This window comes from Mustelus asterias, chromosome 7 (assembly GCF_964213995.1).
Source record: "Mustelus asterias chromosome 7, sMusAst1.hap1.1, whole genome shotgun sequence".
Taxonomy (NCBI): Eukaryota; Metazoa; Chordata; class Chondrichthyes; order Carcharhiniformes; family Triakidae; genus Mustelus; species Mustelus asterias.
In genome coordinates this window covers 123,281,934-123,295,406 of record NC_135807.1, presented here as the reverse complement: position 1 = coordinate 123,295,406, position 13,473 = coordinate 123,281,934, and the positions used below count along the sequence as shown (strand labels likewise).

At 39.2% G+C, this 13,473-nt stretch overlaps 1 protein-coding gene across 7 annotated transcripts in view; it reads left to right on the top strand.

Moving 5' to 3' along the window:
* ubr5 (ubiquitin protein ligase E3 component n-recognin 5) overlaps positions 1 to 13,473 on the top strand; it is a 148,595-nt gene that overhangs the window by 9,086 nt on the left and 126,036 nt on the right. For all 7 annotated transcript variants that reach the window (XM_078216736.1, XM_078216738.1, XM_078216734.1 and 4 more), the window contains exon 2: positions 2,132 to 2,176. In XM_078216736.1, the coding sequence (XP_078072862.1) occupies positions 2,132 to 2,176 (45 nt within the window). The remainder of the gene's footprint in view (positions 1 to 2,131; positions 2,177 to 13,473) is intronic.

Below are 13,473 nucleotides of genomic sequence, written 5' to 3'. Positions count from 1 at the left end.
GATAAAATAGGACCATTCACAAGGGGTTGGTAACTATAATAGTATTGTCATTCAGAGCCCAGACTGGTGCTCTCCTTAAAATCTTGTTTGCTCATGGCTGAGTAACTGGGGAGGGAGTTTGGTTTGGAGGGGGGGCTTCTTGCTTAGAGGTGTAGCGCTAATGGTGGAGGTTACATTTCTATCAGCAAATGAAATAGCATTGGCTTTGATGTGACTGTGTAATCCAGATTCTCAGCTGACGAAAGACTTTAAAATGAAAGAATAAGTGCAGTATCTGAAGAGTAATCTTTCAGCCATGTGTGGTTATGATTTATGATAGGCCATCTGTTCACTTTATGCAACTTGTTTGTGTCGCTAATTTATTTTGAGGTGAAGTGCTTCCAAATATATATTTGTGGTCATTGTTGAGGGGTGAGGTTTGCACATGTGATTTGATAGCTGACAATGGTGGGGCAAGTACAGGAAAGCAAAAGAAGCCAGAGTTGGAGGAACATTAAATTGCTGTGGGCTAGAGGAGGTTAAAATCAGTGGGAGAAAAACCAGGAGAGGTTTCGGCGCAGTTTAAAATTGAGGTGTTGCTGGCCTTGCAACCAGGACAATTAGCGAGCAGGATAGTGGATAATTGGGATTAAGAGCAGGCAATGATATGGGCAACAAAGTTCTGGAAGAGCATCAGTTTATGCAAACTTGGAGATTGGCCCAAAAAGCAATAAAATAGTTATCTGGAGGAAGCAAAAGCATGGATGTGGGTTTTAGTAGCAGACTGCTGAAGTGGTGACAGGTGGTATTGTGGAGTTGGAAAATAGGTGGTCTTTGTGATGGAAGGATGTGGGGTTGGAAGTTCAGCACAGGATGATATAGGATGTAGAAGTTGTGAACAGTCTGGTTCAGCCTGAGATGGCCAGTGGGGAGGGAATGGAGGCAATGGCTTCGGTCTTCCTAATGTTTAATTGGAGAAAATTTTGGTTCATCCAGGACTGAATGTCAGGTGAGCAGTTTGACAATAGACCTGGGTGTTACCTGTGTACATATGAAAACGAAGTTTGCCTTTCAGGTATTGTCGCCCAAGGGCAGCATGAAGGTGAGAAATATATAAGGGAGTGAGGTCCAAAGTTGGATCCTTGGGGGCTCCAGAGGTAATTGGCTGAGAAGTGAACACATTGCAGGCTCTTTTGAAAGGACAGTAAGAAGTCTCACAACACCAGGTTAAAGTCCAACAGGTTTATTTGGAAGCAAAAGCCACTAGCTTTCGGAGCGCTGCCCCTTCGTCAGGTGAGTGGGAGTTCTATTCACAATTCAACTCCGGCATCTCCACATCTTTTGAAAGGAACCAGACAAATGTAGTCCCACCCAGCTGGACCAGGAGGGGGAGATGTGTAGTTAAGTGCCTGAGACAGGTTGAGAAGGACAAAGGGATAGTGCAGTGTAGTCAGTCACAGAGGATGCAATTTTATAATGTCAGAGGAGTCAAGGTTTTGGGGTTTATTTTGAAAAGGGGGAGATGTGGACAGTTTTTAGTAAGGAGTGGCAATGTACAATATCCTACCTGGAACAGCTTTCTTTCATGCAGCTTGTAAACTGATGGAAAAATTTGAATGGATTCCAAATATGTAATGGTATTTGGCTTACAGATAGCTTACCAGTATTATGAGTCTACACCAGACTGTATGCAGAGATGATCTTGTTCCAAGAAAATTCAGATGTAAATATGTGCACTCTACATGTGATGGTGATCTATTTTGTGCCAAGTAGTACCAATTTGCTTTAAATAATGAGAGATTACTTCAAAATTAAATTCTTGTTTCCAATTATGGATAGTTTTTAAAACAATTATTACACTGAAGGTAACAAACTTTGATCTGTGACTCCACCTTCAAAAAGCAGGATGCAAATTATTTAAGTACTCTGCAATATAGTTAGCATGGTAATAGCATTATGATTGAGAAAAAGTTATTTAGTATTGTGATTACAAATTGTGAAGAGTAGAAATTCTCCATAGAGGTAGACTGTGTATAGTTCAGCAGTATCACGATATGTGTTGGAGCTGTATGGCATGCAGTTGTTAATCAGAGAAGGATGACAGATAAATTTTTATTGTTGCATTGCTTCAACTAGACTTCTCTCTTTTCAGATTACGGGAAGTATCGGAAAAACTCAACAAATTCAATCTTAGCAGGTATTGTGACTATTTAATTTTTATTTTACTCTGTTCTGCTTGTGATCTGGAAGTTTAAATCTTTTTATCTCTCTGGCTGATTTTAGTCTGGGTAAATCTTAAATACTTGTTGCATATTGGGTTTGTCAAATTAAATGCCATTTGAGTGCATTTTTACAGACTGAAAAATAGAAAATTGTCTTTTGAAATGTTAATATGAAGTCTAAATGGTTCACTACCTAGAATTAATTTAGTTTGTGAACTAAAGTTCCAACATTTAGAGTAGGGAGGAATTGTGCATTGCTTTTTGTTCCACGTGCAAAGAACTGTTGTAGCCGGTATCTGTACTCTGGAATAGATCGGTGGTGCAGTCTGAGTGTTGTCAACTCTGGCTTTATTCCTATCTGTTGACACTTAAATGTCAAATATATTTTATATCTGTGGTTTCTAAAAAGACCTGGATTTGGTAACCCTCTTTGCATTTAAATTATTTCCCAGTAACTCTTGAGTGCCCCAGTGGTGTCTCAATACTGATTACATTGTACTGTAGTAAAGTTTCTATACTGAGTTGACAAACTTAATGAGTCAACCTAAAATGTTTAAATTTGTCTTAACATTAGCTATGGAAATTCCCTTAAATTTAATCAATTTTAATTAAAAGATACAATATATTTAGCATTTGTAATAGTTAATCATGACAAGGATGTGCAAAACCATGCTATTGTTTTCTTCACTGGTGGCTCTGTTCGATCTCTGATCTTAGCAACTTTGCTTTGGCCTTATGTTTGGCCCTGTGCCAGCTTCACTCAGTTGTTAGCAAGTTTCAAGGTTGTGGGTTTTTAAAAATGCCCTGCAGGACTTGCATGCAAAGTCTAGGTTGCCACTGAGTGCAACATTCAGGGATTGCTGCACTGTTGCTGGTGTTATCATTAAGTTATCATTAAACCAGAGGAATATCTGCCTCTTTTACATAGATGTAAAAGATCCTATGGCACTCTTCAGAGAAGAGGAATTCTCTTGTTGTCATGACCAATATCCCTGCCTCACCTGATACCATCATTAAAAAGAAATTTAATTAATTCATCTCATTTAGTTTTTGTGGAGCCTCTGCTTTGGGAAATTGTCATTTGAGTCCTTAAGGGGCTCTGCACGCATAAATTACTGTTGGAGTGAAGTGCTTTGGGGTATTGTGAATGTGATAAGCTACTACAAATGCTGTTCCTTGTGCATGTGGTTAAAATTCTCAAGGGATATAGCAAGTAATCAGAGTTGTCTGCAGTGGTGTGCATGAATTTGTCTATTCATCAGGTAACATGATACTGATTGATGCAGCGGGGTTACCTGTAATATGTCAGTCAAGTTACAGTAAAGGGAGGTGGGACCAGTTGTGCCAGGCATTTGTTTTTTAATTTTAACCCATGAGATATGAAATGTTTTAGCATTTAAAAACAAAATCTGACCACTACTTTAATGTTGGCACTTTGGGCTGCAACTGAATCCAGCAGTGCTACTCAAAAAATGTAGGATGGTAGTTAAAATATCAGTTAGAAAACATATTTGGCCTGCCTCTGGAAATTGGAAGTCAGTGATTAAAAATTAAAATCTTAGATAAGATTATTTGTATATCTTTTAAAAGAAAGTAATTGTTAATTGCATGATCTTGGCAACACAGAGACAATTGCTAAAACTAGATGCTTCTTGGTACCTGAAAAGCTATTGAGAATCTACCTGCGCTTTGATATTACTACATGCTGGTTAGGCCACATTTCTTCATCCGGCAGGAGTTTATGTTGCTGACTGTTGCATCAGTTTTGGGAGCTGTCTGTGCATTGTTTGCAAAAATTGGCATGTGTTTCTTGGTTCATTTGATAGTGCACATAATAACTGTCAGCTTGGGGTACACTTAGAGAATGAACAAGCATCCCACTTGCTCCAAGTTAAATAACCATGAAACTAATTTGCAGCAAATATGGTAACAGGTAGTAAGATCAGCCATGGTTTAACTGATTTCCAAAATTTGTACTTGTCGGTCAGGCTGGGTTGGGTCAGGTTCAGTGCATGATTCTGCTGTATTCCTTTTATAAATGAGCTCCAAGATAGTGAAGTTCAGAGTGCACTGAATTTCAAATATATTTAATCAGTCACTTCTATTGTCGTGAATGCTTGCTCTCTAACATAATGTAAGGTGAAAAGCTGAATTTTGTTACCATTGCTGAGCCAAATCTATGTGCAAAAGCAATGGAAGGTGGCAACTTGCATAAAACTTTCATGGAGATCACTATTGACTTCATTCTCTGTGAATTGAGTGCAAGGCATGGTTACATCAGTTACATTTACAGAGCTTGGTAGATGAGCATTGTGCACAATTAGTTTTGTCAAGCAGGAAATGAGTTACAAAAGCATGAATGGCAGCAGGTATTGACGTTGATTTGTATACACATGACATTCTACACAGATGGTGAATCCTCGTTTGCAATTAGGACTGCAGTGAAGTTCTTCTGTTTAAAAGCTTTGGAGTCTTGCCCAGGATGATGCTGCAGTAGGAACCTCAGAGTTTCAATTTTGGCTTTGAACTTGCAGGGAGTTAGATGACATTAGGAATTTAGAGTCATTTGCAACATAGGAGGAGGCTGTTGGGTCCTTTGTGCCCTTGCCTGCTTCCCATGGAGCGTCCGAGTCAATTCCACTACCCCACTTGATCTCTGTAATTCTAAAAGTTTATTTCCTTCAAGCATTTGATGACACATCTATGGTTTCAGTTGCAGGGTAAAAATAGAGTTCTTAATCAGGTACTAAAGTTGACATTGAAATAATGAATTGCAGGTGAAAACTAGCATGAAACATGAAAAGCAATTTTGGGATTTTTATTAATATTGCGAGTGAAGATGGGGCAGTTGGAGGAAAGACAGTTTGTCACTTGAATAAAGTGCATCATGTTTTGAATATAGCTCCTTTCTCCAAGTCTGTCATCATTACCCACCCACTTCGGGAAGCCACCCTTGACCCCTCTTTCCACGGGTGTAGTTTCAAAGAATCTTCATAATGCAATCACTCCCCAAATCTGTCCATCAACACATTTGAGACTCTCCAACCAAATTTCTGCCTCGCCACAACTTTGAAAGGAGTGAAACAAAGTAACACATGACATCTATGACCATGAAGTACTGTCTATCTTCATCCTTGATCTATCTGCAGCCTTTGAAACAGTTGACACATTGTCTTTTCTAAAGCTTTATTTAGTTATCCAGCTCAGTGTTGCTGCCCTTTCTATCTATACATTTGTAGTCCGAGACTTCCACACTGGGCTTAAACTCTGGAGTCCCCCAAGTACCTATCCTCTACTTATCCTATTTCTGTTCTACTTGCTGACCTTTTCAACCTTTGTTTGCCTCTTTATTGTCGGACCAGTGTTTCACCTTTAGTGCTTGATTTGTCTTTTTTTCCCCAATTAAGTATTAGGAAGCCAAAAACCATTATCTTCATCCTGTGCTTCTCTGCTATTCACCCCTACTACAAACTCAGTTCCCTTTCTTCAATTTCCATTAATTGCCTTGGCCACAGTCTCAGGCTGAACCGCACTCTTCCGCACCTGAGTCCTATTGGATCATGAGCCGAGTTTCTGATCTCATTTTCTCCCATCACAAAGACTACCTCCATGCACTTGTGCCACATTGCCTGTCACTGCTCTTGCCTCAACTTACTTGCTGTCGGAACTCTTTTTCGTGCTTTTGTTACTTCCATCTCAAGTATTTCAGTGCTCTCCTTGTCAGCCTCGCATCTTTTTTTTTTGCTCCATAAACTTGAGCTGATCCAAAATCTGCCCTGTGTGTAGCCTGTACCAAGTCCTGTTTACCTATAAGCCTATACTTGCCCATCAAACACCACCTCCAGTTTAAAATCCTTATCCAAGTGTTCAAGTCTCCATGGGCTTTCCAATTTTTAACTTCCTCCAACTTCCCGGCATTCCAAGAATTCTGCATTTTCAAATCTGGTCTTTCATAGGCCCCACTGTTGGCAGGTGTTTTATCAACTTAGTTCTAAAATCTTCCCACTCCTCTCTACCTCTCCTGTTTTAAGATGCTCTTTAAAATTCAGCTTTTAGTCATCCATCTTAATATCTCCTCTGGATCAGTGACAAGATGTTTAAAGTTTCTATGAAATGCCATGGGAAGATTTCCTACATTAGAAATGCAGTATAAACCTGTGCTGAATATGCAAAGCAGATAACATGCCATGCTGCTCATCAGCAAAATTTAAGTCCTCAAATTTGCTACATTTTAGGGGTTGTCTGCATTCAGTAACCTTTCTCCTCCTCTGAATGTATGCCCAGCATGCTTCATAAATATTGTAACTTCTGGATTATGTCATCCAAATATGAACAAGGAAACAAATTCAAAATCCGGATCTCAAACTTAGCAACTTCTGGATTATCCCTGATGCCGTGCAATGGTGAATACTGAAATGGGAGGATAATGCTGATGAGTGCATGGCTGGAGGGATGTGTTTGGATTCCTGGGGTATTGATGCTGCAGGGCACAGGACCGATACAGGCCTGGCAGGTTGGGATCAATGTGGTAGGGAGGTTTATTGGTGACATTAGGAAGGGGGTTAATTGGCTTGGCAAAGGATTGGCAACCTGAGCTTAGATTCTGAAATGAGAGAAACACAGCTGAAGCAGAAAGTTAGTGAGTATTGGAAGCAGAGAGAAGACAAGGTTAGAAAGTAGATGCAGAGAAGTTGCTCAGTAATTCACAGCATATAATTCAATGCAAGAAGTCAGTGAATAAGGCAGCTGAGAAACAAATAGTCACTTGGAAGTATGATATAGCTATTAATATACGAATTGAAGGAGAGCACGAATGGAAGGTCAACATTCCAGGTTACACTTATCAGACAGGATAGAAAATGGGTTTAAAAAAGGTGGGGGTGGGGGGCTGCTGTGTGGGATGTTGCACTGTGTTGAACAGGAATGATATACTCGAAGGATCATCAGATGTTGCCATGAGGGTTAAAGGCAGGAATGAAAAGGGTAATCTCACTGATTTTGATTTGATTTATCATTGTCACATGTATTAACATAGTGAGAAGTGTTGTTTCTTGCATGCTATGCAGACAAAACATACTGTTCATAGAGAAGGAAAGGAGAGAGTGCAGAATGTAATGTTCCAGTCATAGCTAGGGTGTAGAGAAAAATCAACGCTGGGCATGTGATTAGTATTAACTAATGTGTAGCTCCTCTAGAGAGTCAACTTGGGGAATTGATAATGGAAAAAGGGAAATGGCAAGTGTTGCACAGACATTTTATGTTAGTCTTCACTGTAGGCGACACACAAACCACCCTAAAAATACATAAACAAGAGGCAAAAATGAGGGAGGAACTTCCAAGTACTTGGAAATGTTACTGGGAAATCTGTTCGAGCTATAGGCTGACAAGTCCCCTGGACCTGATGGCCTGCCTCCTGGAGTCTTAAAAGAAGTGGCTGCAGAGATAACAATATATCTGTTCTGATCTTCCAAAATTCCCTAGGCTCTGTAAAGGTCCCAGGAGACTGGAAAGCAGCAAATGTAGCACTTCTATTCTAGAAAGGAGCGAGACACAAAGCAGACAACTATAGGCCAGTTAGCCTAACATGTGTCATAGGGAAAATACTAGAATCCATTATTAAGGAGGTTACAGCAAAACGTTTAGAAAATTATAATGCAATTATCAGGCAAAGTCAACGTAGTCCAGTGAAAGGGAAATAGTGTTTGACTAATTTATCTTTGAAAAACTAACAAGCAAGGATAAAGTGGAATCTGTACATGTGGTGTACTTGGATTTCCAAAGGGCATTCAGTAACGTGCCATATCAAAGGTTAGTTACTACATAAGGTAAGAGCTCATGGTGTGGGGGAAACTTGGATTGAGGATTGGCAAGCAAACAGGAAGCAGAGTGGGGATAAATGGTTTGGGTTGACAGGACATGACTAGTGGAAGTGCAACAGGGATCAGTGGGACTTCAACTATTTACAATCTGCGTCAATAACTTGAATAAAGGGAATGAAAGTACAGTTGCTAAATTTGCAGATGACACAGATGGTTAGAAAGGAAGTTGTGAAGCGGACATAAGGAATCTACAAAGGGATATAGATAGGTTAAGTGAATGAACAAAGTTTGGCAGATGGAGTATGATGTGGGAAAATGTGAGCTTGTCCAATTTGGCAGGAGGAATGAAAAAGCAGAATGTTATTTAAATGAAAAGAGATTGCAGAGCACTGCGGTACAGAGGGATCTGGGTGTCCTCGTACATGAATTGCGAAGTTAGTGTGCAGGTACAGTAAGTGATTCAGAAGGCAAATTGAATGTTGCCACTTGTTGCAAGAGGACTAGAATATTTTACAGGGCCTTCATGAGACCACATCTGGATACTGTGCACAGTTTTGATCTCCTTACTTAAAGGATAACATTGCATTGGAAACAGTTCAAAGTAGGTCTATTTCACTGATTTCTGGTATGAAGGGATTATCTAATGAACAGTTAAGTTGGTTGGGGCCTATACCCATTGGTGTTTAGAAGATGATTTTATTAAATGTCCAAGACCTTGGGACTTGATAGGGTGGATGCCGAAATGTTTCCACTTATAGATGAGTTTGGAACTTGGGTTTTAAAAATAGGTGTCTCCCATATAAGGCAGGGATGAGAAGAATTTTTTTCTCCTTGATATTGTTACTCTGTGGAGTTCACTTCCTCAGAACAGTGGAGGCTAGGTCATTGAATATATTCAAGGCTGAGTAAGATGGGGTCTTGGTTGACAATGTTGTTGGGTATTATAGGGGCAAACTGGGAAGTGGCATTAAGGCCACATTCAGATCAGTCTCTTATCAAATGGCAGAACAGGCTCAAGGGGCCAAATTCATATGTTCATCTACTGTCGATTCCAAAATAGTCAAAGGTACAAGAGCAGCAATGCTGTCAAATTGCTGAGAAGAATTTTTGGGGTGAGTGCCACATTACAATCAATCCCTGCAGGTCTACTAGGCAATAGAGACTAGAACATAGCAGCAATAGGGGACTTTAACTACCCCAATAACTGGTGCAAAAGGTATGGATGGTGCAGAATTCTTTATGTATTCAGCATTTCTTTTGCCAGTACATATCAAGCCCAACGAGAGGGACGACTATTCTGGACTCAGTTTTGGGATTAAGTTAGACAGGTTGGAGGAGTGTTAGGAGATTGTTCTGCAGGTAGTGATTGTAATCCAGTTAAATTTAGTACAGTTATGGGGAAGGATTAAGGTAGACCTGGAGTAAAAGTTCTAATTTGAGGAAAAGCCAATCTTATTTAAGAAATGTGATTTGGCAAAAGTGAACTGGAAGCAGCTACTGTGATTCAAGCAAGATATCAAGAAGATTCTGAACAAATATGTTCCTACAAAGAAAAATGGTGGATTTCAAATCTAGAACTCTTTCCTCCACGTTCACCCTATCAACATCATAGAATTTACAGGAAAGGATAAGGCAGAAAGCAGAAGTTTGTGTCAGATACTTGGAGCTCAATACTGCAGAAAGCCTGGAGGTGTATAGAAACTTCCAGATTAAATTAAAAATGAAACGAGAAAAGGGAGAAAATACATATATTCCAGTTAAGGAGGAGTCTGAAGAATTGAACAGAGATAAACATTGAGTGGAAATAAAAATTTCCAGTCCCAGGTGAAATGTATCCCAACTTTCTATGAGAAACAAGGGATGAAATAGCAGAGGCTCTGATCGTTTTTTTACTCGTTTCTGGCTACAGCTGTGGTGCTTGATGAATGCTAACGTTGTAGCTTTTCTAATAAAAAGAAAATGGCAAGCCTGTCAGGTGGTGGGAAAATTATAGGAAACAACTGAGGGCCAGTACAAATTGTCCTTTGGAAAGCATGAACTAATCTAGGGAGATGACAAAAATTTGATATGGGAAGGTCACGTCTGATGAACCTGATGAAATTGTGGAGATAACAAGGAGGGCTGAGAAGGTTGTGTATTTGATTGATGCTTCACTGATTTTGGCAAGGTTTTTGATGCGGTCCCACGTGGCAGACTGGTCATTAAAGTAAAAGCCCATGGGAAGACTGTTTCCAGGGAGTGGGGATCAGTACTAAGTCCCTAGCTTTTTCTAGTGTATGTCAATAAGTTGGACTTAATTTTAGGAGACGTGGTTAAGTTTGCAAAAATTATCCATGTGGTTGGTGGTGAGGGAAACAGCTATGGACTCTAGGAAGTTATCAACAGAATCACCAGTTGGACAAAAAGTAGCTAATAGAATTCAATCCAGAGGAGTGTGAGGACAAACCAGGCAAAAAAAAAGTAAATGGTAGGATACTGATAAGTGTAGAGGGACAGAGGGATTTTGGAGAGCGACAGATTCTACAAATTCCTGAAGGTAGAAGCAGGGTGGTGATGGCTAAGAAGGGATACTTCCCTTTGTTAATCAAGGTAAGAGCAGGGAAATTATGCTAGAGCAGGGCAAATGCTAGCTGGGCCATGTTAGAGTACTGCATAAAGTTTTGGTCATTCCATTCCAGTAAGGATGTGATCACAGAATGGAGAAATTTGGCTACTGGGAAAGATGGGATAGGTTGGGGTTATCATCTTTGGAACCAGTGAGTGTTTTAATTAGGCTGTATGAAATGATGAAGGGCCTTGAGAGGGGATAGTAAATGGCAGGGTTGGGGGTTGCATAAATTAAAGTAATTGGTGGAAGCGTTAGAGGAGAGTCGAGAAATATTTTCACCTCTTGAGCTTGATGCCTGAAAGCAGTAATCTTCAGAACATGTTTTTTAAAAGTAAGCGCTTGGATATGCACTTATTCAAGGCTATGGACAAAGAACTGGAACATGGTTTTAGGCTAGATAGCTCTTTTGGCTGGTACATGCATAATGGGCATCATTCAATGCTGTAGGTTTCTGATGTTTTTAAAATACATCTTGAAAATTGGTTACCAAAGCCAGAAATTGCTTGGTTGAGTACACTGTGTGTACTGCACATTCATTCCTTTCAACCTGCTGGTACTTTAGTTTGTGGGAATTTGAGGGACTTCCTCAATTAAAGGAATTTTGGGACGAGGGAAAGGGTAAATTCCACATTACTCTTAATTCCAATTGACCGATTCGGTAACAGAAACCAGACTACAGAAACTCTGTATGATCTCTCTCCCCTCATGCCAACTCAGAAAAAATATTGTTTCTTAGAAATGCATCACTTCCATCACGTGAAACAGCTGTACTGGTAATCACTTAGAATTGACTATTCACACAACACTTGGTGGGACAGTAGTCTTTAACTCTGAGCAACATTGTAGGAAAGTTATTAATATTTTTGTAACATTAAATTGGGGGTGGGGTGGTAGGGGAAATAAAATTGGAAGAGGGATGTATCTTGATGGTTTGTATCTTCTGACACAATGTTTTTTTTTACTTTTCTGTGCTGTGAGGGTGTCCCCGTGCAAATACTGACAAACTTCAAAAGGCAATTTCAGCTATGCAGAGGAAAAGGGTTATTCTTGCAGAAAGCATTTTTAATGAATGTCACACCAGAAATAACATGTTCATAAGTTGAGATATATAAATGCCCACTTCTGTCAGAGCAATTAATTTTTTGATCCAAAAGCATTTGATTCCTATGATATTAAGTGTAAAATGTAAGATTCTCAACATTGCTCACGTGGCCGATTTTTCTGATCCCAAACAAATCTACAGACCCCTGTTTGAATCCTGCTTTTCAGTTAGCTAGACCAACATATGTAAATACAATTATATGTTGTGTGAAATTAGCATGGAAGCAAAATCCAAAGGCTTGTTAAATGGAACGAATAGTGCAGTGTCCTGGTTATAAATTCCAAAAGTATCTCGACGCTACAGTACCGCATTGAAGTATCAATTTAGATTATATGCTCAAGTCTTCGATTGGAATTTGGAGATACAACCTACTGTTTTCTTTATTTCAATTTTCTCTCCCTATTCCCTTTTCCAGTATGCCGATTTGAATGGGATTAAATCCAAAATATTTCTTTGTGATTTGTCTTAGTTAAAATATTGACTTGCATATATTGTGATTACAAGAGTTTACCTAGTTTTGTAGAACCAATTTGGTATTATGATTACCAAATCACTATTGAACATTTTTGATCCATTGCACAAGTTTCATATGATTTTTGCAAGGGCACCTATTGTATTGTAATGCTGCAAGAACCATGTTTAGTAATTTGCTGCTGGTATCTTAACTTCCATTTCAGTAGTTAAATGGTTAAATAAAATTCTGAATTAAAACAACTTAAAGTATTAGAAGATATTTTCATTGAATATTTTTGCCATTGTTACATTATGGGATATTCATGATAATTGCAGTAATTATATTTTCTCTTACATTTTTGTTGAATTTCCAGCCGAACTTATAAATTTACTCAAGTGCTGCATTTTATAAAGGATAATGCCAGGTTCTGATAAGCATTTTGGATAAATTAGCATTTAGGATAAATAGAATATTGAGGCTTTTGGTTTTAAAAAGCTAACATTAAATCACAAAGCAATGTTGACATTGGGGTGGCACGATGGCACAGTGGTTAGCACTGCTGCTTCACAGCGCCAGGGACCAGGGTTCAATTCTGGCCTCAGGTCACTGTCTGTGCAGAGTTTGTACATTCTCCCCGTGTCTGCATGGATTTCCTCCGGGTGCTCCGGTTTCCTCCCACATTCCAAAGATGTGCAGGTTAGGTTGATTGGCCATGCTAAATCGACCCAAGTGTCGGGGACTAGTAGGATAAATATGTGGGGTTATGGGAATAGGGCCTGGGTGGGAATGTGGTCGGTGCAGACTCAATAGGCCGAATGGTCTCCTTCTGCACTGTAGGGATTCTATGACATCTTCAAATCTTGCTAACTTTCAGTTGCTTGGGAGGAATTTGAACAAGCACTAAACTTATTTTTTAGAGAGAGAAACATGCTACAATTAAAATGCAGTGTGCATCTTGCTCCAGCAGAGGTGGTTTTTAAATTTGAAATTCAGGGCTATTGCAATAATACAATACTGTAACATTTGTTGTAGGATCTGAAAATCACTGTGGTCAATTCTCAGTCACTAGCTCAATATAACCACTATGCAAAATGTTTTATTGTAAAAATTTATTCCATTTGCTCAAAAGCTGTTTCTGGGGTACTTAAAACTAAAATGATTTGCTTGCAGGTCCAAATGTCTTTTGATAGTGGGCTCCTTTTGAAGTAAAACATAATTGGTAGTGACTTACTAAAACCTAGCAGCTGATAATGCTATTCCACTGATGTGGATAAGTTTGCTATTTTAAA